The sequence below is a fragment of the Emys orbicularis genome, chromosome 5 (genome assembly GCF_028017835.1).
Source record: "Emys orbicularis isolate rEmyOrb1 chromosome 5, rEmyOrb1.hap1, whole genome shotgun sequence".
In the NCBI taxonomy this organism is placed as follows: Eukaryota; Metazoa; Chordata; order Testudines; family Emydidae; genus Emys; species Emys orbicularis.
In genome coordinates, this window is record NC_088687.1 from 117,199,487 (window position 1) to 117,223,367 (window position 23,881).

General features: G+C 36.4%; 1 protein-coding gene across 1 annotated transcript in view; it reads left to right on the forward strand.

Annotated features, from left to right (window-relative positions):
• The window catches only part of RAB28 (RAB28, member RAS oncogene family), a 96,024-nt gene extending 73,696 nt beyond the window's left edge, over nucleotides 1-22,328 (forward strand). The window contains exons 5-7 of the mRNA XM_065404849.1: nucleotides 10,220-10,323; nucleotides 12,746-12,823; nucleotides 21,674-22,328. Coding sequence (XP_065260921.1) covers nucleotides 10,220-10,323; nucleotides 12,746-12,823; nucleotides 21,674-21,766 — 275 coding nt within the window. The 3' untranslated portion in view covers nucleotides 21,767-22,328. The remainder of the gene's footprint in view (nucleotides 1-10,219; nucleotides 10,324-12,745; nucleotides 12,824-21,673) is intronic.
• The last annotated feature ends 1,553 nt before the right edge of the window (nucleotides 22,329-23,881 follow it).

Consider the following 23,881-nt stretch of genomic DNA (forward strand, 5'->3'; position numbering starts at 1 on the left):
CAATAAAGGAAAACTTGCCCCATTATGTTTAACTTTGGCTAGTTCATGTCTTAGAAACAACTATTAGGCCCATTGCGTGAATGATCTAATACGTACGTGTACATGTGTTGCCAAGCTGATTTACTGTGTGCTTCATTCTAAGAAACCCCCACCACAGATCCAAAACCTTGGTGCACATTACTTGTTTTAGAAGCAAGAGTAATCTTCATAGTTTTTATATGCATATGCTGGTGCCATGCTCAGGAGGTGTATCTACAAAAGGAAGTCTGTGCACAAAACCATGCAGAATACCCTTTTGAAGCTCCTGTTATCAAGCCTTTCTGGTTTTAGAGGAATCAGGACTGTGATGAAAAATTTCCACCTTATATTCCCTCTAGTAGGCATAAATTTTCTTGTGCCTATGTCTAGCACTCTGCCTGAATTTGGTCCTTGGTTTAAAAAGAGTTAAAATTATAAAATGAGCAGTTTTTCTTCAATTGTTCTGAAATGCATATTTTTGATACCGGTGATTTCCTACAAAGGATAAAGCTTTAAAAATATATTGTGTAGATTACTGGAGTTTTTGAGCTATCAATTTCCGGTATTCTGTAAAAATAATTTTTAGATATTTTCATGGTTTTGTAGGAGAAAGAGGCAAAGTAATAGCTCTTCTAAAATGCTAAAATATGGCACTAGCTATTATTACTCTGCCTTAACAATTCTTCTAATATGGTATCTGATTTGTTACTATGTCCTCATAAAGAAGCATCAGCAGTAGAGTGTATATGACAGTGAGAAAGTAAACACATGCTTGCAATCAAATTAATGTATTTCATCTGTCTTCAACTAATAACAATCTGTCATGCTATCTATCTGAGCAGGGGCATAAACAGTTTATTTTGTGTTTGGAATAACTTCCTGGAGGTAGTTAATGTGACATGTAGTTTGTCTGAAATGAGTATAACCAGATCAACACTCTAGATGTTTTCTTGATAACCTAAAAAATTACTGAGAAAATCTGTACTGGAACTATATTTATATTTCACTTTCAGCTTCCTTAAGTCAGACGGGTGGTATACGTTTCACCAGGACTTCACTGAAAGTGTGTTCTTTTCTTGGCATCTGATACAGTTTTAGTGTGAGAAAAGGATTACAGGCATTAATAGAAATTTAAGTATAAAAGGTTGCAGTTCCCATTCTGACACTAAGGTTCCATTGTTTATCTTGTAAAGGAGAGTGCATTATATTGATGCTAATTTACAAGTGTCAAGTCAAAGCTAGTTTTTTAAAAGCAGTGTCTCTCTCTGTAGGTGATACACAGTGTATAATAGTAATGAGAAGAAATGATCTAATACTGAAATAATGCAGCTAGGTGATTGATTAATGCATATGACTCCTGCATATGTCGTATTTACCCTTTTATCTAAATATCATAGATAATTTTTCATTTAAAAAACAAAACTTATGTTTAACCAGAAAATGGCAATGTACTCAGCCTGAAAATCTTACATAATACATCTCCTCTATCTGGCGCATCCAAATAGTTGTTAAATTTAAGGGCTAATTAGTAGCTCCCGGACTTAGCTGGGGAGCAATAGGGCATAGAGAAATAGATTCAGGCAGAAGAGAGCTATAACTTTGGGGTGCTGGGAAATACAAGGGGAGGAACCAGATAGCACTAGTGGCCTAGAAGGGACTGTATCTGGCTAGGACTTTGGGCCCTGCCAGTCAGCAGCCTGGTAGGACATTGCTAAAGAGCATGCCAGCTAGACCTATTAAACAGGTGCAGTAAGTCCTGTTGCCCAGCATATATCTCCTAATACCCCAGTGGCATCATGCCTTAAGGCATGATATATTAAAGCACTTCTGCTATGGTGGTGCCCCTTCTCCTTCTCCCTAGTGCATTAATACCTAAGCACAAAAAAACATGAACCTTAAGTATCTGAGGTGAAGTTAAAATGACTGTAGTGTTTGAACTACATTGTTTCCCTACATTGTTTCCTCATACAAACCAGTATGAAGACAATTCACTTCATCACTTTATTGTGTGATTGAGTTAAGATGCTCGAGTTAAAAATTTCTAGTGAAAAAGGCCATCTGACGCTATAGTAAGCAAATAAGATGAAAAAGAAAAAAATATTATATACTGGCCATTTAGATAGTGACCCAGGAGTATTTTAGAAGAGAAAATATGTACATAATATTAAGCACATGCAAATGAAATTAATAAATTATTAGTGCATTTTACTTGTCATGTCTGTGTGGGCTAATTGTGATAGCTCATTGTTTATACTTTGTGTAATTTTATAACTTGTATGAACAGCTGCAAATACTTTGCAGAAAGATTTATATTTCATTTGCCACAACATACTCTGTAAAAGAATATACTTATAAGCAGGGCTATAGATTAATAAGAATGTGTATTCATAACTTAAACTACCCTTAATTACAGTTAAATATGAAATTGTGAAATTGTCCATTTTAATGATAAAATCAGATAGTTGTAAATGCATGTACTATATAGTGCATACTTATATGCCAAATAATGTAACATTGATATGTGAAAGTTTAAGCATAAATATGAGAATTGTATATTAATGATGGATGCCCTCACAATACAGTTAGCACAACTGTACATTTTTAAATTAAAGGGGTATCAGATTTAGACTGGGGAAGCCCTTGTGAAATTACCTTTACAGATCAAATGTGTTAATGTATATGGTTTTAAAAAAATGGGTAGCCTAGCAATTAGTGGTAGATACAATACCTTGACATAAGCATAGTTCAGGTTCTCTATATGGCAGTGGTGCCATATACGTTAGATGAATAGTCTGGAGATCCATGAGAAATCCCAGCAAACCATTAAACACACACATACACTGGTCTTACCTAATATGCATAGTGCCTGATCCTCTCCACTGCTCCCACCACCCAACACAAGCATCATGGCTGTTTCCTGAGCTGCCTTTAGATTGCCTTGTGAGCTCTATGCTCCTGTTCCCTACACTGTTGTGTGGCATTTATGCAGAATTGTAACCCTGCCCTGCCCCTAATCCAGCAAACTCTCTCATTCCCTGTGGAGTTCTGGGTGGTGTTGGTGCAGAATGCTGGCAGCCACATGGTGAGTGTAGATTACTACTATATGTAGCTACTTTTCCATCTGTGTGGGCCTTTGAACTGTATTTCTACATAATTGCTTCTCTCTCTGTGGCATAGGGCCATTTGAAAGTATGTGTAATTATTGGTTTTTGTAGCTTTTTTGAGTTGTTACTGTTCTTCTCAGAACTTGTCATTTATCAGCCGTGAGATGACTGACTATTTTTGAAACATCTTTACCATAACATATAGTATTTTACTGATTGCCCAATAAAACATCTTTTGGCACTTATTGACTTGTCACAGTAGTTACCAGCTTTATTACAGCTCTATATAGTAAGTTACATTAAACATGTTTTATTACTAAGTCTTATTTTGATACAATAAACATGTCCCTACTGGGACTTGGTGTCAGGTTTTTATTTGTTGAAATCAACTTCTGCTAAGCTAGTAAAATTAGTCCCTGCTTTATTTTTTTGAAATCAATGCGCTAGAGCTAATTAAACTGTTCTGATTATTAGATTTTTGCATGTTTACAGTGGATTCGAATGTAAATGAAAGACAGTTGGTAAGTGGTCTGCTGCAAGTTTTTTTTTATTTTCGTATATCGGGGTTGCCACCTAAATGGTGCAAATGAAATGAGTTTAGGATCAGTTTAGTTTCTGGTGTCCACATCCCAAAGCTATGACTGATTTTAGTGCAGCTGGAAGCTTGTGCTTGGGAGAGGCTCAAGGCAGAAATAGCAGAAGCATTCGATCAAGACTGAGGCGCTCTGGAGGTTGCACAGGTCTTTTTGCATTTCATCTGACATTTACCAGTGTTTGCCTGTACCAATGCACCTTGGTTTAACCTAGTTATAGAAAAGTACCGTGGCTTATTCCTAATTGCACTAATAAAGGTATGCTGTGATGACTGAGAACATATTCTGTTTTCTTGTTTTTGCTCAGTATTTTTCATACTCTTGTGTGATACATACTATACGTATAATATCATATTCTCTACTCTGCTTTCTTTTACTTTCTGAGGTTCTGCATTGCTTTTCAGTCTTTTCACTGCAAATAAATGTGACAAACAGCAGTATTTTGGAGGAAGACTTAGATGTTGTTCATCACTTACAACCCAAAGTTCTGATCTTCTCAAGTGTCCCAAGTTAAGTAGCATCAATTGAGATCAGAACTAACACAGCTACCCCTCTGATAAAAGGAAGCCTAGGTGTTTCAGGAAGTGGTATTGGTAATTTAGCAGTTGTTACTTTTCATTCTGAATCATTTCTGAGCCAATATCTTCACCATGATAAGGGAGCCTAACTAGCCAGTCATCTGCTCTGTCCCTGTTGCTATTAATTCAAAGAAAGATACACTCTCAAGATAAAGAATTCTGGGCCAAATTCTGGCTGAAGCTTGCTCACAGATTATAGCGGACCTCCAAATGGGTACCTACGTCCAATAGACTGCAAAAGTAGTGTTAATATACATCCCTTATTCAGGTCAAGACCAGCCCTGTGCGTAACCCATTTATACATTCTGTTCCTGTCAACTATAACTTGAAAAGATATTTAAACAAAAGTCTGTTTACTTGGTTTTGTAAGTCCATATGCCATCTGATTTAATCAGAACCAGAGTTTTGCATTCCTCGAAATGCAGATATAGTGTTATTTATTCTAGCAGGTTTTTAGTTGAAACTTTGGACTGAATCGCTCTTATACAGCAGGTAAGCCATTCCTTGTGTGCGAATAACATGGCTTTTGCACAGCAAAGTATCATCTTTGTATATGAAAATTCAGAAGTATTGCTTGAATTCCATCTTCCTATTATAAATTTTAAGAAATTATCTGTCTGAAAGTACTTTTAGTTCATCTATCACTGTATGATGTAGGAGCAAGCAAGCATAGTTATTCCCCCAAATAGGAAATATTTCACAGCAGGCACTTAGGAATAATGGTTTCCAATATGGCGGGGCACTTCTTCCATCATGCTGAGTAGTAACACATAAAAGGAGTTTTGAAGACAAAAATTAAAACATAAAAATGTAGGGTTGAAAGGGACCTTGAAAGGTCATCAAGTCCAGTCTCCTGCACTGAGGCAGAACCAAGTAAACCTAGATCATTCCTCACAGGTGTGTTTGTCCAACCTGTTCTTAAAAACCTCCAATGACAGAGATTCCACAACTTCCCGTGGAAGCCTATTCCAGAACTTAATGACCTGTATAGTTAGATTTTCCTAATACCTAACCTAAATCGCCTTTGCTGCAGATTAAGCCCATTACTTCTTGTCTTGCTTTCAGGGGACATGGAGAACAGTTGATCACAGTCCTCCTTATAACAGCCCTTAACATATTTGAAGACTGTATTCTGGTTTCCCCTCAGTCTTCTTTTCTCAAGATGAAATGTGCCCAGTTTTTTAATCTTTCCTCATAGGTCAGGTTTTCTAAACCTTTGATCATTTTTGTTGCTCTCCTCTGGACTCTCTCTAGTTTGTCCACATCTTTCCTAAAGTGTAGCCCTCAGAAGTGAATATGGTACTCAAGCTGAGGCCTCACCTTCGCCAAGTAGAGCAAGATTTTTATTTCCCATGTCTTAGATACGACATTCCTGTTAATGCACCCCAGAATTATTAGTCTGTTTCAAAATTGCATCTGACTGTTGACTCATATTCAATTTCTGATCCACTATAACTCCTAGATCTCTTCAGCGGTATGACCACCTACCTACTTATTCCACATTTTGTAGTTATGCATTTGATTTTTTCCTTCTGAAGAATAGTACTTTGCACCTGCCTTTATGGAATTTCATCTTGTTGATTTCACACCAATTCTCCAGTTTGTCTAGGGTATTTTGAATTCCAAGCTTGTCCTCCAAAGTGCTTGCAACCCCTCCCAGCTTGGTGTCATCTGCAGATTTTGTAAGAGTACTCTCCAGTCCACTATCCAAGTCATTAATAAACATATTGATAGTACCAGCACACATCTTATTGTAATTTCATTTAGACCACATTTCTTTAGTTTGCTTATGAGAATGTCATAATGGACCGTGTCAAAAGTCTTACTAAAATAAAAATATAACATGTCTGCTGCTCCCCCCCCCCCATCCAGTAGGCTATCCTGTGCTTGGTACTGACTAGAAAATTGTCCGTATCATGAGAGAACAGGTTATTTCTACTTACAGAATCACTGAATGCCACAATACATTCTTAAATAACTTGTGGAATCAAATCACTTGTATAGAGAATGTAATTTTGGTTGTTAATGTAACAATCTTATTTCTTCAGTACTTTTCAACTGGTGGGCATAGAATGAGACAGTAAATGAGCAAATAGTTAGTTACGGGTAAGCCTCCATGAACAGTGTGGAATGCATCACAGATTAAAACTGTCCTTGGTAGTTACCACAAACTCTTCTCTGGCTTCAGGGATCCATTTCCCACCCCCCTCCTCTCACCGCGGAGACATGGCCACCATCTAATCTTGTCTCTCAACTTGTCACTGAATGTGTTCCAGTTCGGTGCTATCTTCTTCCTGCTTCAATAATTTCATTTAAGTGACTTTGGATACACTTACTCAGTGTTTTAGCAACCTGGATTAAATGTATGGATTAGCCAACCTTCACAGCTATGGATGATAGTGTCATGTTACCCACTAGGTTCATAAAATGGAAAAAAAAGAAATTCAATACATGAGAGAGAGAACCAAAGATTTAGAGAATCAAATTGACAGGGATAATCTGCTCTTAATTGGAATTCTGGAGGGCTCGGAAAGATTTGAACCTGTGGCCTTTTTTGAATCTTGTATATCCCAAAATGGGTGTGAATATACTCAATGGTAATACTGTAATTGATAGATCACACTGTGAACACCATTGAAGTTGCCTCTTCCAAGACACACAGAAAATACAACTAGCAGCTAGAAAGATGAGGGGAGAGTAAGATTGACAATAGCATGGTTTGGGTTTTCCATGATTCATGGTAGGCATAATAGCCAAGTGTAGGAAATGTAATTATGTTTGCAGAAAACTATGTACCAAAGATATTAAATTCACTATTGGGTATACTTCTGCTTTGAAAATATTGGGACCCTCCATTGCACCTTCACTTCTGTATCTGCATAAGAAGCAGGCCAGTATCTGCTGGAGGATTATTCAAAGGAAGATAAGTAATAATAGTTCTAGTTACTGCCTTTTGTTTTTGTTTTCAACATGTTATGTTATACTAAGTCAGTTGCATTGCTTACTGGTTGCAAGGGACCTCCTGTTATGTTATACTAAGTCAGTTGCATTGCTTACTGGTTGCAAGGGACCTCCTGTTAGGGATCTCACTGTAGGCAGTGCTTTCCCATTTGTTCTCTCTGTTAGACATACAAGCATACCCCTTTCCTTCTTCTTTTCCATGTTCTTCCTCTGTTAACCTTCCTCTTTCTCATTTGTCTGAGATGTAGTTTATATTGTTCTATTTTTCGTTCTGGGCACAAAGCCACATGGCATTTAAACCTTCAGATCAAGCCACCTACAGTACCATTCTTATACTGAAATAAAGTTTTATGCAGATAGTATGTTACATCCTTACCCTAAAAGCTGCATTGGCTTTCACATAGTTTCAGCATGGATTTTAAGGTGGTGGTGAAGAGGGACTACTTGTGTGCTTAAAGTTAGGCCTGTGCTTAAGAACCGTGCTGGATCAAGGCCTTCGACCCCTTACCCAGTACCTTACATTTCCTGATGAAATTAAGTAAAAACCAACATAGAAGTACCTTGCTGAACTGAGGCCTAAATGACCTCGGCTTGGCTACCTGAAGAAACGTCTCTCTGATGGATACCATGGCAGTTCCAATCAGTGGAGCTGCTTGAACTGAGCTCTCCTGGTTTAAAAGGGAGAAGGGGCTGCTGCAGGGCAATTTTTGTGAGGGGGCTGCCACTGACTTTGGAATTTCTTCCCTTAGACCAACAGATCCTGAATTTGTCAAAGCATGCTGTGGCACTTCTCTATTCTCTAATATTTTTTGGGGGAGAGAGAGGTATCACTCCTCTGGGAGTCACTAGTAGGTTTAAATGGCATCAGTGGCAGCGTCAATGTATTAAGCAAATGTATCTTGTGTGTTCAGTATTTGTACAGGTGCATAGCATTTGGATATGCACTTTTAATAATATAATAAATATAATAAAATAAAATTGGAGGCTGGGCTGGGCTGAGGCCTGTCTAAAAATTGGGCCCATTAAGGTTGAATTAAAAAAAAACCAAAATCCTTTCCTCCCCTCAAATAGTTCTCCACCAGGTTTGGTGGTGTAGTTCCCTCCCACACAGCTATGTTACATCTAAAATGTGAAGACTAAAAATAGTGAAAGAAAATATTCTATATTTTCCATCTAAAAGATTTCTTGGCACAAGCCACCTTTTGTAGTAGATGCTCTTTTCAAGAGGAAAAAAAAAAAGCAGTTGCTATATTAGCTGTATACGTTTGTTTTTTTAATTGGTTATTGACTTCATTTGAGACTTAACTGTATTTGTTCTTTCTATTTTTTTTTGTTAAATAAGTATTCTAGCTTCAATATTATGATAAACCAGTACTATAAACATTAGTGTTAATAGTTTAGTATTTTAGTCCTCCACAAATTAATGCCTGTGGTAGATGGATGATTTTAGGCCTGTTCTTGTAAACAAGGCCTTAGTGATGTGTAAGGAAAAGCAACATGTGGCAAAAAGCTCCACATTTACCAAGGTAAGCTGTATAAATGGGGTATAGGAATCTCCTGTTAGATCAAAAATCTTGCAGAAAAAAATCTCCAGAGTCTACAAATTAAAGACCTCCAATATCATTTTTAAATAAAGCCTTTTATGTAGTATGAGAAATTTTTTTCAGTTGATAGTCAAATGACACTATTATGCAGACTTACTAGATTTGCAAATTTACAAGTTTTTACAAGTCAGTTGGGTCCCTTCCTCAGGAAATCAGTTTAAGTTTTTTTTTCCTGTATTGACTCAAAGAGCCTAGTTGTCTTTAAATCCTTGTGAATATATTTGCCTTATAATTCAACGGCATTGAGTCAAAACCCTTATAGGGACTGTAATGCAATAAAAAGAGAAACTGTTCAATATAGCTTCCAGTTATCCTAGGATCAGATTTGGAGAAATTGGAATGTACACAATAAAATCTGTACAAGACTTGAGTTCCATGTTGTGTTTTAAGCACCCAGTGCATTTCAATGAAACATATTGTTTAACAGCTTTGCTCTACTTCCAATGGGTATATAATGGGGAAAATGAAAATAATGCACCCCACTCTTAAAATATGTATTTTTATGGTGTTTAATACAGCTTTCTGAAGTATATCTTTGTAGAATTGAAAACTTCACTTACAAATAAATGAATGTCAATATTTATTCAGGTTTCAGAGTGGTAGCCGTGTTAGTCTGTATAAGGAAAAAGAACGAGGAGTACTTGTGGAACCTTAGAGACTAACACATTTATTTGGGCATAAGCTATCGTGGGCTAAAACCCACTTCATCAGATACACGCAGTGGGAAATACAGTAGGAAGATATATATGCATGCATCTGATGAAGTGGGTTTTAGCCCATGAAAGCTTACGACCAAATAAATTTAATATTTATTCAGTGTGATTTTAGTGGATTTTAATGTAACAGATATTTTTGCTGTACCACTTTGTATTAACATTCTTTATAACTCATTTACATTTTTAATTTGGAAGCAAACTATATGGAAGCAGAGATGTATCTCTAAACTTTACCATTATTTTGCAACAGTATTTGAATAACATTAGGATTTTCATAGTGTATCACATTTGCATGCAGAACATTTGGGGCTTAGTTTTACCCTCAGACTCACGTACATGGCTCCTAATAGAGACAATGGGAGCTGCATGTATGCGCCTGAGCATGGAATTTGACCTTTATTTTTAAATGAGTTGATTGCATTTCACAGTTCAATTTTTATTGTAATTTATTTTTACATGTGTACACAGAATTTTCAAGTAATGGGTTATTTTTCCTTTAGCAAATAATTATAAAAACAAAAGGTTTCCATTTGTATGAAGGAAAGATTGTATATGTTGTAAGCATTTTCAAGGAATAACTGCTGAGACCGGTATCTAAATAAATGGGCTCCATTATAATAATTTCTCCTTTGAACCTTTTTATAGTTGATTTGGAGCACATGCGAACAGTGAAAACTGACAAACACCAACGATTTTGCCAGGAAAATGGTTTCAGTAGCCATTTTGTGTCAGCCAAGACAGGCGATTCTGTAAGTAAGACAAATCAAATAATTATAATTTTTTTAGAAAACTATAACTTTGGAATGTGATGTGGTAAGTTCACTGCACTCCAACTATCAAGCTATCCAGAACTTCAGTCACTGCAGAGTGCACCTGCTTGCCTAGCGGAGTAGATCATCGGTATAGTATGTTATAATTATGCTTTGTTAATTACAGTGACGTCTCATCTGCTTTGAAATTCCACCTATTGGCTCTAATCTATAAATGGTTTGAGATCTGGCTACCTTGCACACTGCCTCTTTGTCTTCTATGCATAGCATGACAGCTGTGATGAGCTGAATCTCTCTTTGCTGCCAGTCTAGTCTCTAGGAGTATTGTCTTGAAGTCTGGAGACAGTATTTTCAGTAGAGGATCCCTAGCCAACGGATACACTCCCTCTGGTGGTTCATTGAAGCTTAATTTACTGATCTTCGGAACACAGTTAAAAATGCATTTTTGATTCATTATTTGACTGTGAACCATAATCGGGCTAGTGTGGTTGGTTAGATGAGACAGGAAGAACTTTTGTGCAAACTATAACAGGCAATTTAAATAAACATGGTGTTGTGTTTAACTTTTGTTACACATCTTGATATTATAGCAATGGGCATGAAAAGCCATAAAAACAATCTCACTATCTCCTTAGTGGAAGTCATCATATTTAATAAATGATTTACTACCCTGGCTAGATCATTAAATAATAATAAAATAAAGAATACAAATAATTTTTAATGTACAAAATGAATTATGTTTTAAAAATGGAGTAATCAAATATTGTGGTTTAAGATTCTTATTCAAAGAACATAAAATTATAATAAAATTCAAAAATTAATCTTCTAGGTTTGTGATAGAGGTTATTAAGTTATGACTATCAACATTTCTGTTATAAACACAGATTATCAGGGGTTTCTAAATTGGCCATAAAACCTGGTTCTCATAAAATTTTGTATAAAAGTCTGTGCTCCAAGCACTTTGTCAGATTTAGTTAATTTTTTTAAGTGTAACTTTTTGTTTTAGAACAAACAAAACTAAACATTTTGCAATTTTAATGTCATACTCACTATAGTAGGTACATTCTATAATATGTTCTTTTTTCAAATAGGCAGCATCTCCTTTTCAAACTGATTTGATACATTGTCAGTGATGAGCAAATTAACAGGGTTTTTTCTGTAATTGATATAGTTAATATTGAAATCTGTGAAAGAGCCTTTCCAGTTTTCTTTTTCACTGATCCCCAAATTTATGGAAGTGTTTCATAGAGTTTCTTTGAGTTTTTTAACTTGCTGGCCAGAAACATATGGATACTTGAACATAAAAGAATACATTACACGGAAGTATCTACTTCTCTTGTGAGCAGCTACTTATAATGTTAAAGTGAAAGCTTCTACTCCATTCTTAAATCTTCCGGGTGAGTGTATTCAGTCTAAAAGAGTTCAGTATTACCCATTTTAATGCCAGTGTAGATATGGACTGGCTGAAATATTTTAACTAATTCTTTTGCTACTGTCCCACAGTAGAACAGAGGACTTTCCAAATCTCCCAGAATCCAATCCTTCTGGGAGCTGTGCTGGGAACTGGTGGTAGATATCCATAGAGCATTGCAAATTAAATGGTTTAGATCAGGGATCTCTTGTTGCAGGGCAAAAGTGCAAGGACTTTTAAATCGACTCAGTGTGGGTGTGATTCGGTTCTTTAACTGGTTGTATCCAACCAATTCAAGGACAAAAGATGTAATCTTGTAGCATAGGTACAGCCCAAGTGTTTGTCTAGGGAAAATTTAACTTTTTAAAAGGGGTTTTATGCAATGTGTCCATCTTGTTTTATTGTCCAAGTCGGATTCAGTGCCAGGCTGCCACATATTATAAATGCCCCGCATGTTGTTAATGAGATAATGCTATTTCTTAAAAGCCATTATGGATTTAAGACACTGTCCTGCAAACACTTACACATGTGCCTAACTTTAAGTGGGGAACTAATCACATGCAGGATAGGGGCCCCAGTGGTGTATATGCTAAACCCTATTGTTCTGAGGTACAGAAACCCACATTTCTGCTGCACAATACACTGGTAGATATTTTTCAAGCAAACATTAGTGAATACCCGTATTCATATTTGCAACACTAACCATCATATTTGAAAGGGGTTTTGTATAAGTGCTTGTTTAAACTTTAGTCTCTGGAGACAAAGTAGAAGTGTTGCCTAACAATCCAGCATGCTGTTCATTCCCTTATATCATTGCTGAATTATTTTAAACAGCATTGAATTTACCAGATGAAGTTATTTTCAGATCTGTTTTGCACAGGTCATATTTTTGCATATCTCATTGTTTACAGTTCAGGAAAGGTTTGATGTATTTAAAAGTAACTTGAGGATGTCTGTTTTTAATCATTTACGCTCTATTTTTTTATGTAGGTCTTCCTGTGTTTTCAGAGAATTACTGCTGACATCCTTGGCATCAAATTAAACAAAGCAGAAATGGAACAATCACAGGTGATTGTCCTGCATACCTTGCTTTTATTAGATATTTTCTTGGTGTTTTAAAAAAATCTGAATACAAATGAATAATAAATTTTCCTTCAAGATAAGTTGCATCCCATTTGTGCTTGAGTCAGTTGTATGCTTCTATTACAGCCTTCCATATATGTTCATTCCTTATATATGTGTAGTTTAAAAACATTTTAAACTTACAAAATTTGTGTCCTACTAAATTAGAAAAAAAAATAATTCAAAAGCTTTTTCTGGTTAAAAATAACATAACTATATTATATACATTCAAGTGTGTGTTTATATACCTAAATATAGTTTTACTGTATTTTTAAATTATGGTGCCTGACACACTAATTGCATTTAAAGTGTGCTCAGTACTTTACATGGTACAAAAATGTACAGTTCCAGTCCTCAAAAACACAAGTCAGAACACACTGAGAAATCCAAAAGCAGGAACAAACTTGGAGGGTTTAATTAGATATAGATATAGGTATATAGTTATAGATATATATAGAAACGGAGACATTGTCAAATGTACATATGCTTTAATTAAACACTAGATATGATTATATGGCACTTATGTCCTTATTTGTAGTTCTGTACATTTTTTAATAACATTTATTTTAGAGAGTTACAGGTTTTAAAAAAAGAAATAGAGGGTATAAATTTATATGGATATAAATGTTGCACATTTACATAATTGTAAACACTATCTTGTTAAAGTGGAAAAAGATCTTGCATGTGGTTCACACAGTCAGGAAAAAAATCCATCCATATAGTACAGTATGTTAAGGCCAGATTTTGGTTCATTCTTTGTACCCACACAACGAAGTGAGGGGGCACAAATCTTTCCTTTTTGCCTCTATGTTGACTGCCCATCCCAAAGAAGGAAAAGCAGCCTCTTCAAAGTGACTATTCCCCACCCTACACAGGTGGGTGGATGGGGAGTGGTTGGAGTTTTGACTCCAGAGCCTCTAATGCCAATGCATTAGGCAACCCAGTTGTACTGGCACCCTAGGTAGGGTTGCCACCTGTTCAGGTTTTCCCCGGATCATCCCTTTTTTAAGGTAGCTCCGTAAGGGTGCTCAGTCTAAACTGCCAGCTGTCCCGTTTTATGTGCTCAGGATCATCCGAGGTGTCCTGGTCTTCTGTACGTCAGAGGTTTCAACCCTAACCCCAGGGGACATGTGCTGTGCTAGGTATAGCATAGTTTTACTGAATTCAGTAAATCATCATAGTTCCATTAATGTGACACTGATTTATATCAGGTGAGAATCAAGCCCATTATGTTCAAATGGCTGTGAAGAAATTGCTGCTTATTCCTTTATGAAGGGTTTGTGATATGCATTTTTAATTAGCTTCCTGGAAGTACCAGTCCCAAAAAATCTTCATTTAAAGATATTTCAGTGTTAAACTATCTCATTGCATTAAGCTTCTCTGTGTGTTAGATACCTCAGTGCTGTGTTTTGTGGCTAGTCCTATTAATTAATTACTGGGGTATCGGACACAACAGGAGAATTTTGGTGGCAAAAAAGCCCATCAAGAACTAACACTGGGTGTGTTTCACATCGGACAATTTGATCTTGGTGACATTCTCCAATCACATGTGGGGGATTGTCTTCTGTTTCCTCTAGTTTCAATAGGGACTGAGGGTGAGAGAATAGATCCCAGCAACAGTTGTAAGCTTGATCTCCTAAGGAAGCCCTTGCCCACACTCCTAAATTGGTAGCTAGGGATGTGACTATGGTGACTTCTGTATGAGCACATAGAATCATAGAATATCAGGATTAGAAGGGACCTCAGGAGGTCATCTAGTCCAACCCCCTGCTCAAAGCAGGACCACTCCCCGAACAGATTTTTGCCCCAGATCCCTAAATGACCCCCTCAAGGATTGAACTCACAGCCCTGGGTTTAGCAGGCCAATGCTCAAACCACTGAGCTATCCGTCCCCCAACATAGTTCAGCTGCTGCAGGCCCCTTTTGGACTATGACCGTATTTAAAAAATACAATGAACATTTTGTGTCATTCTGTGTTTGTCACATGCACAATAGCATTAATTGAAAAAAAAAATATTTTTTTCCATTTTTTGTCCCCAGAATAGGAAAAGCAGTTAGTTCACATTAATGAAGGAAAACTGTTTAGGAGAAAAACGTTTAAAAGCATGTCAATCCTCTCATTAAAAACATTCCTATTTTTTCTAAATTCCATTTTTAAAAAATAATTTCCCTTTCAGGTTGACTGTGTGCGCAAACATCCAACCCAAAAGGATTTTACACACACAGTTTCATAAACCCCTGAAAATAAGGATTAAAATACAGAGTTTAACTTTTATAGTATCATGATGTTATGAGATTATAATACATATATTTTTAATTTACTTCTTATACTCAAAGCAGTCTCTTCTAGCAGTTCAAGGGGCTGCACTGTTGGCCACTGTTGAGTTACTAGTTATTTAAAAAAAATCAAAAAAACCCCAGTAAAATATGTTTATTAAAAATTTACCCATTTATGAACAGCGTGCTCTCTAGTTTGCTTAAATATACAATAAATCTATTTTCTAATCATATAATAAGAAAAGAAGTCTTTCCCTAAGGCAATATTTACAATCTATGTTGAAATATATAGCTAGAAATTTTTTTTAACAATAGAAGAGCAAAATATATTGTGCAGTACACACCCAACAAGCAAAGCAGAACAGCTATGAAAAACTTTTGTTTGTATGCTACACAAAAATAGAAAAGATCAGAACAATGTCCTTTTGTCTTTATATATAATATATATATATATATATATATATATATATATATATATAGAGAGAGAGAGAGAGAGAGAGAGAGAGAGAGAGAGAGAGATGCGTGCTATTTGCTTTTCTTTGGCCTGGTCTACACTGGGGGGCGGAAATCGATCTAAGCTACGTGAATAACGTAGCTGAAGTCGACGTACTTAGATCTACTTACTGTGGTGTCTTCACTGCGGTAAGTTGATGGATGACACTCTCCGGTTGACTCCTCCTGCGCCTCTTGCCCTGGTGGAGTACCAGAGTCTATTGGAGAGCGCTCGGTGGTCGATTTATCGCATCTACATTAGACGCGATACATCGACCCCTGCTGGATCGATCGCTGCCCATCGATCCAGCGGGTAATGTAGACAAGCCCTAAGTTGCATAATGATTTGTGTATAAATAATACTTTCGATTGGAAATCAGTTATTCTTTAACTCTGCAACATTGAAACACCATCCTTATCTCAGATCTGCACACAGCAGTGCCAAAAGCAGCAATATATTCATGCTTTTTTGATAGTCTAGGTGTGAATTCACTTTGTCTAGAACTATTAAATAGATCGTAAAACATTGCAAATTAAAAAGAGGATATGAGAAATGAGCCAAATATTATATAAAATGTTGTAGATTTCTAAAATAAGCCCATCAGATATTCTGAAGACCTGTACATAATGCAAAACCATGAATGCATAGTTTGCTATATTCGACCTATATCAACCTTACAAAGGCCTTTTCCCACCTCAGTATTATATTTATGGTTTGTAATTCTTCTGGCCAATTCATTGGAACTTATAGTTTCAGACAAAGATGGTTTATAATGTAAATTTCAGCTACTTTTCTTATCTATTATATTCGGAAAATAAATGGCTCAGCAACCTATCTTGGATTGGTCAGGCAGAATGAGGTAAATGGCAGAAGTAACAGCCTACATGAGGCTCATAACTATAAGTTAAACATTGACCATGGTCCACATACTACCTTCCAGTATGAACCCAAGGTAGAGAGGAGGCAAAGCCCTGAAGTAGATAGAGCAGTAGCTCCACTGTATTGTCCCATGATTTCAAGACATTACAAACTCTGTGGTATTATGACTTTGGGAGCAGAGTTGAAGGGTAAGAGCTCTAGAGCACTTGCTGGATCTGGCAAGGCTTCCACCTACATTGGGTCAACAGCAATTCCTGCTAATAATATAACTCTCATTGATGTTTGTTTTCTTAGATGAGCATCAGTGGGGCCCATATGAAGAAAGTAAGGGAGGAGCCTGGGGAGCTGTGTTGAGGCTAGTGCCTCCCACTGGTATCTTGAAATCTGTGGGTCTAGGAGACAGAATGCTCTGGCTGCTACACAAGATTGGAGTGGGGAAGGGACAAACCTCAACTTTGTGTTCGCAAAACAATTGGAAGGAAATTTCATAAGAGGAAAATTGTAGATTTCCTAGTCCCTGGACTGGAAAACTCTCATGGGGCAGTGTGTGGCTTCATATTTTCTAGAAGCATGGAACTGGGCTCTTGACAGGGAGGAAGGATGATCTGGATGCTAAGGCACTGGAATGGGATTCAGGAGCTGTAGGTTCTCTTCATGGTCTACCACAGACTTCCCGTGTGACTTTGGGCAAGTCCCTTAATCTCCTTCATATCTCCATCTGTACAATGAGTATGAAACTTCCGTATTTCACAAAAGGGTTGTGAGAATACATTCATTAAAGTTTCTGAAGCACTCAGATTCAAGCAGCATCGGGTGAAAGTTAGGTTGCCTGTATAGCAACACAGATACTACTACTATTTGAATTTTTAAACAAAGATCAGAACTGCGTTCTATTTTTAAAAATGTGCATTGTTTTAAATACTGGAATGATGCCTTTGGAATTAGTCCAGTGAGTGGAATACCTACTTAGATACATTGCTAAAAAAGCAATAGAGTGGAACTGCTGCTTTACTATCATTCTAACTGTCACAGAAATGGAGATTATTTTTTTTAAAAATGTAATAGATCCACTCTTTGTTGTAATTGCATATATCGAGCCCAACATTGAACTCAGATAACCACCAAAAGTGAAGTATCTGTGTGTCTGAGGAACACAAACCAAAACAGAATCATGAGGTCTGAAAAGTTGTCTGAATACTTAACACTAAGTGTACACTTTACAAAAATAACATTGCTGACTTCCATGATTTTATGCACAAGAATCTCAGCTTTCATTAAAAAAAAGTTTCTTACCCTTATGATTATGGATAAAAACCTCAAAATGTGATTCCAGTGCATCCAGAAGGTAAATAAAAGCAACTTCAAATATATTGTGTTTTTTTTTTAAATAATAGTTTCTAAGCCAGTATCATGATTTTGCAGAGCTTGACACAAGTTTTGAAGGCTTGGGTTAGCTATATAAAACACTTGTGCCATGATGGAGGGAGCTCTTGGTCCCATTAAAGTCAACAGCAAAACTTTTGTTGACTTTACTGGGTACAAGTGCAGTCTTTTAGAACATGGTGCCTCCTAACCAAACCCATAGTCAGTCAAAGGCCAGATAAAACAAAAGTAGATAGCTATCTACATAAGACTGGAGCTTGGAGCATGTTTTCAAGGTAAAAGAGTTCCAAAACAAAGAATTTACACATTACATCTTATTTTCAGCCCTCAAATTCCTCACTCTTTTAAAACACAAGGGGCTGTTGAAACTTAAGGAAATGGCTCCTTTACTAATTAAATGTTTTTCTTTCAATATTTTTTTTACTTCCAGTCATAGTATAGAAACTGCATGAGGTACAACTTTGTTTCTGGGCATTGGCAAGAATTAACATTTTTCTAAGTAATATATGTTTTTCTCTTGAACTAAATGCCAATTTAGCATGGTAGTGCTAGTATGCCAGCCCGCTACAATAAAGTATTTGGCATTAAGCAAGGTCTGGAATTCTGAGCACCTGCACCAAATAAACAAACTTGTGGATCTGATTGTTGATAGAAACTGGAGCCTTGGATAATACTTCCAATCTAATATAGAGATGTCCCAAAATGCATAATGTGTATGTAATGGGTGTGAAGCTAGCAGGAAAAAATGTTGCATGCTGTTTCTTCTCTTCTTATTTAGCTGAAATTCCTTTAGAAAATCCAAGTCATTTATGTTAATCAGTCTCCTGCCACAAAGTGACTTAAACAAGGGTCACTAACCTAGCTATGTTTACACAATGGGATTTAAACCAACATTTGTGGGAACAATTAATTGCTTACTGATTGCAAGGATCCTTTTTCTTCAGTCTAGCATAGAGCTTGGTATGAAGAAATTAGGTCCTGTGAGGTCAGATAACACTGTTCAATGCTGAACCCCTACTAGCGCCTTACATGGGATTTGGCAACCCTTCTCTTGATAACATCAGGCCAGAAGTCTAGTAAATCATGACTCTTGTCCACCAGATAAGATATGAAGTTGATCAATTAAAACTTAAGCAGAGTACTTCAGCAGCTAATAAATCTAAACACTCTACTGTCTAGTTCAATTACTATTGCTTGTTTTACATATATGCTTTATTTACAGAGGTTATCTTCAGCAAACAATGTTTATATATTCATGTCCATATTAAATGATGTTTCCTTTAGAAATAAAAAATTGTTTCCCCCCATTTGTGCCTCACTTGTAACAAACATATATATTTTAATTATGTAAGAACTGAAATATTAGGACAGTAGATGCAGTCCATATAATTGCTGTCCTAGGTTCCCCCTGCTATTTTGCATTACTGTTTGATTTGTGTATTTATATTTTTCTCCTGTAAGCATAAATATTTTTTATTCTGAAGACTCTTTAATTTTTTTTATAAAGGGTAAGAGAGGTTTGGGAAGAGGATTGATTGTTTTTGCTAAAAGCAAATATTTGGCAAAGAACATTGAAGGAATTTTTTTATTAAGCCTGGGTGAAATCTTCATTTGGAGTCATTGGAATTCAACCATAAAATGCAGATATGCACATCCCCTCTACTTTTCCTTTTGCAAGTTGTATGTCCCAGTCACTTCACTGAAAGATTGCTTCAGCAAAACTTGCAAGTGATTAAGAACAGTTGGCAAGTAAAACATGTACTAACTGAAAGCATTTGGATGTGAGGTTTTATGTTTATCATTTTGGAATTGTACTACAATTATGTGGTGGGAATGATGCATGCATATCTTTAATACAATTGTTATAATTGTGAATAGAAGTGGATCTATGTAGCATTTACATTGATTAGAGGCAAAGAAAGAGTCTGTCCTCTTTCTCCCCTTCCTCCCCCCGTTTTTTTCCAATCCCTTTTCATGTCTGAGTTGCAAAACATTTTTATTGGTTGCATAAACTGATTATTTTGTGTTGGTTGTGGGAGAGGGCATGATTGATGAAGAAACTGAGCAGCTACTCCAACTCCAGCTATAAAACTTTCTGCTAGGCATATCTCTGTCTCTTATTCAGCACGGGGCCTGGAAAGAAATGCATTTTTGTTTTGGTTAATTGTTTTTGCTTTTGTGCTGTCATTTGTGTCATTCATTCCTTCTTTTCAGCTATTGATCTGTCTCTCCATTTTCTTCTTTTTGTTTTTCATTCTCCTCCTTGCTATTTGTCCATTATATTGACATGTGGTTGACAGCATGTTGTCAGGGCAGAACTAGTGAAGTATCCTGAAGAAGATAACCAACACTACAGCACTGCCAACTGTCAGAGTAAAATCTGTTCAGTGCAATAGTTCAGGTATCATGGTAAAAATCAATGTGTTTTTTATTACTTTGCTTTTCCATGAAGTAGTAAGTATGACAATGAATACCACTCTGAAATGTTCTGTACTGTATGTCTATTAACAGTGAAGCTATGTTGTATATCTCTCCACAACATTTACACAGATTAAATCAAATTCCAAATACTGATTAATTCCTAGCAGCTCTGTAATAATATCATGCATTAATATTTTGGGGACAATTTTCAAAGCTGGGTAGTCAAATTGACACACAGCAGCACAAAATGAACACCTGATTCCTTATTTGAGCACTACACATGGAATTGGGTCCTCTAGATTTGTTGTCCAGATTTGAAAACTGGGTACGCTCATTTCATGTTTATGTCCTAACTGGTTACATGTAGTAATCCAAAAATGTAGCGTATGGGCCAGTTAAAATGGGATGAAGTTCAAAAGTTAACGTTTTAGGTAGTTCATTAGTGGTTTGGTAGAAGTTATTACTAATGGCAAACATGTTGATAGCAAACTGAAACTGATTTTGTCCAGATATAATCTCAGATAAAATGCTCATGTGGTTTGAATCTTTAGTGTACAAATACAGAATGAGATCTGTTTAGAAATTCTTTGTAAAGTACAAGGGTTACACAACATACAAAATGCACCAAAGAACCCCCCATCAAAAGTTTATTACATTTTTAATGAATAGATTGACTAATAGATGTGTGAAGTACATAATATGGGAGATATCTAGATTTTATATTTGTTTTGCTCCTTAAATTTTCTGTCTATTACAACTTTGCTGAAATGTCATTTTGTTAACTCAGAATCTTGTTTTGGTTTTCAATTTCCTATGAGGGCAGCAAGAGTGAAAAATTTCCATTTCATGCTAACAATATATACCAAATAATTTCCAGTTAAACAATAAACTGTTATTCAAAAATACCACATACAGTATTCTTATTAAACAGATACTGTTTTATTATTATCCACCATCAACACTTAATACAAAAAACTTGTCTCATGAAAGAAAATACTGTTTAATGATTGTAAAGCGAGTTATGTTAATACATACATCAGCCTTACAAAATTGTCATGAAAACTTAGCAACCAAGGCACACTTTTTCCATCTAGTACCAAGAAATCAATATTTAGAATGAGAATGAACACCTAGACAAGTCTTTCTGCATAATTTCCAGTAAAAGAGTACTACAGTATATGTCTGTTTGTACTGATTCTTTATTAGCGCAAACATATTTCATAGTAACACATCTGTGTTCTAGGGTTCATTAAAATAATTGCCATGTTAAATGTTTTTAGTAGTACTTTGAACAATATCTGCTTCTGATATCTTGATAATCGCTGTGTTTTCTTTTATGACAGAGGGTGGTGAAGGCAGATATTGTAAACTACAGTCAAGAGCCTGTGGCAAGAACTGTTAACCCTCCTAGAAGCTCCATGTGTGCAATTCAGTGAACATATTTTTCTTTGTATTGATACCGTTGGCAGCCTTTCTTCCCTTGAACAGGCCTAGAGGTTGCCAGGAACTTTGTTTGAACAGTGACCATCACTGTAGTGCAGTTAGAGGTTTCGAAAACTTGCTACGCCATTGTGTGTTGAAAAGCAGCAGGCATTTTGTTTTATTGGCCTAGATTCAAACAGTGGACCACACACTTTGAAAAATTAAGATATATTTCTGAATTATATTCCCATAAAGCAGTGTAACTGTGTATACATATGCCCTACTATCTTTTTGATTGATGTTGCGGTAAAATTGGATTAGAATTCCTGTATTCAAAATAGTTTTAAAGGCATTACTGCTGTAAGGTATTTTGCCAAGGCATTTTGTCTTTTTTTCCTGTGATCTAAACTGACACTCAGCAAAATGTAACTTGGAGAAGCTATTGTCAGATTTGAACCAGTAATATATTTTATGTAAGAATAATTTGGAAGATATTCCATTGTTATATAGTGCAAAAATGTATAAACTGTATCTGATGAGAAACAGTCCTTGAAATAAAGCTATAATAAGAACATACTTTTTTTTTTTTTTTTTTTTTAAGGACCCAAATTGTCCCCATTGCTACTTGCAAGATGCCAGTAATGAATATTAGTGTACCATATCAATGTCCTTTCTTGTGTTAGATGCAATGCATGTATGTGTTCATGAATTTGGATGAACCTCAATCAGCAGTTTGGATTGTTTATGATGAGTGATGTATTCAGCATGCATTAGAAACTGTTAATGAATCAATTAGGATCAGTCATTTTTAGTTGGTTCATAACCCCAGGAATGTTATGCTCCTTGGCAGGATGGCCTGGATTGGGTTTGGCGTGGCACTTTTTTCTTTCCCTATAACCCAATCTCAACAGCAATTCTTGCCAATACAGTTCAGAGTAAAAGCCACAAATAAAAAGTTAAGTCACTCAGTTTTATCCTCTCTGTGACCAACAAATTTCTTCTCTGCTCCAATGAATATTACTTATTTCTGGAGAGTCTCTTTCAGACATAGTGTGCTCTGGGGCACATCAGAATGGGAAGCCCAAGAAAGAGGTGAGATTTAAGACAGACTGCTTGGTTTCAGCAGAGAGGAGTAGATCGAGTCTTTCTTAGCCTTCTAAAGGTGGGGAAAGCCAGTAGGACTGGCAGGGGAATCTTGTTTAATGTCACAGGGAGAACAAGATGAGAGAGAAGTTGGGAAGGTAATTGGAGAGGAAATGAGGCAAGTAATGGGAGTGGACAATCCCAGTGCTTTGCAACCAGTGTGTGAAAGATGAGATTCCAAAAGAGAGTTACAAATGGCACGAATGTGGGTCTGGTGTGTTTGTTATTTGGCTTTTTTTTAGGGCTCACTATTATTTTGAAACGGATCAATATGCAGTGTGAATGGTAGCTTTAACTGGGTGGTAGAAAATGAAAAAGGGCTGTGATTTATTATTTCTGAGTGCGCACAAGGGTGCTAGGCACTTCACAGAAACAAGCTGAGGCCAGTCCTCGCCTTAAAGAGTACACAACCGAACAGGCAGATTTTCAACATAAGCATGCTCTATTTAGGGTCAAGTTGAATAGAGATTGTTTGTTTTCTGGGCTGGAGAGGGGTAGGTTGGGCAGCTCAGTCCTGTTTCCCCCAACAAATGTACATTTGAGGTTGTACCATCGTACTATGATGTGGATACTGAAAGGAGCTTTTGTTGAATTGTCCCCTTTTACAAAAATATTAGGTTTGCTTTAAATCATGGTCTATCTAGTTATTAACCCAGTAACTGCTGGATTTCCATATCACTTGCTGTTCAATTAAGGAAGGAGGAAGAATGGTCATATGGCTGAAGCACAAGACTGGGAACCAGGAGATCTGGCTTTAATTCACAGTCTACCACAAACATTCTGTGTGGCCTTGGATAAGTTTTTGATGTTTCATTTGTTGAATTAATTTATCATTTTGTGCTGCTGTTTCCTATCTGTAAAGTGGGATTAATATTTCAAAGTGGCTTCTTCGTATTCCCACCTTTGGGATGCCCATCTCTGCATGGTTTCAAAGCTTTCTGGAAAGTTTTGAAACCATGCAATGGACAGTGGGTGCGCTGTGACCC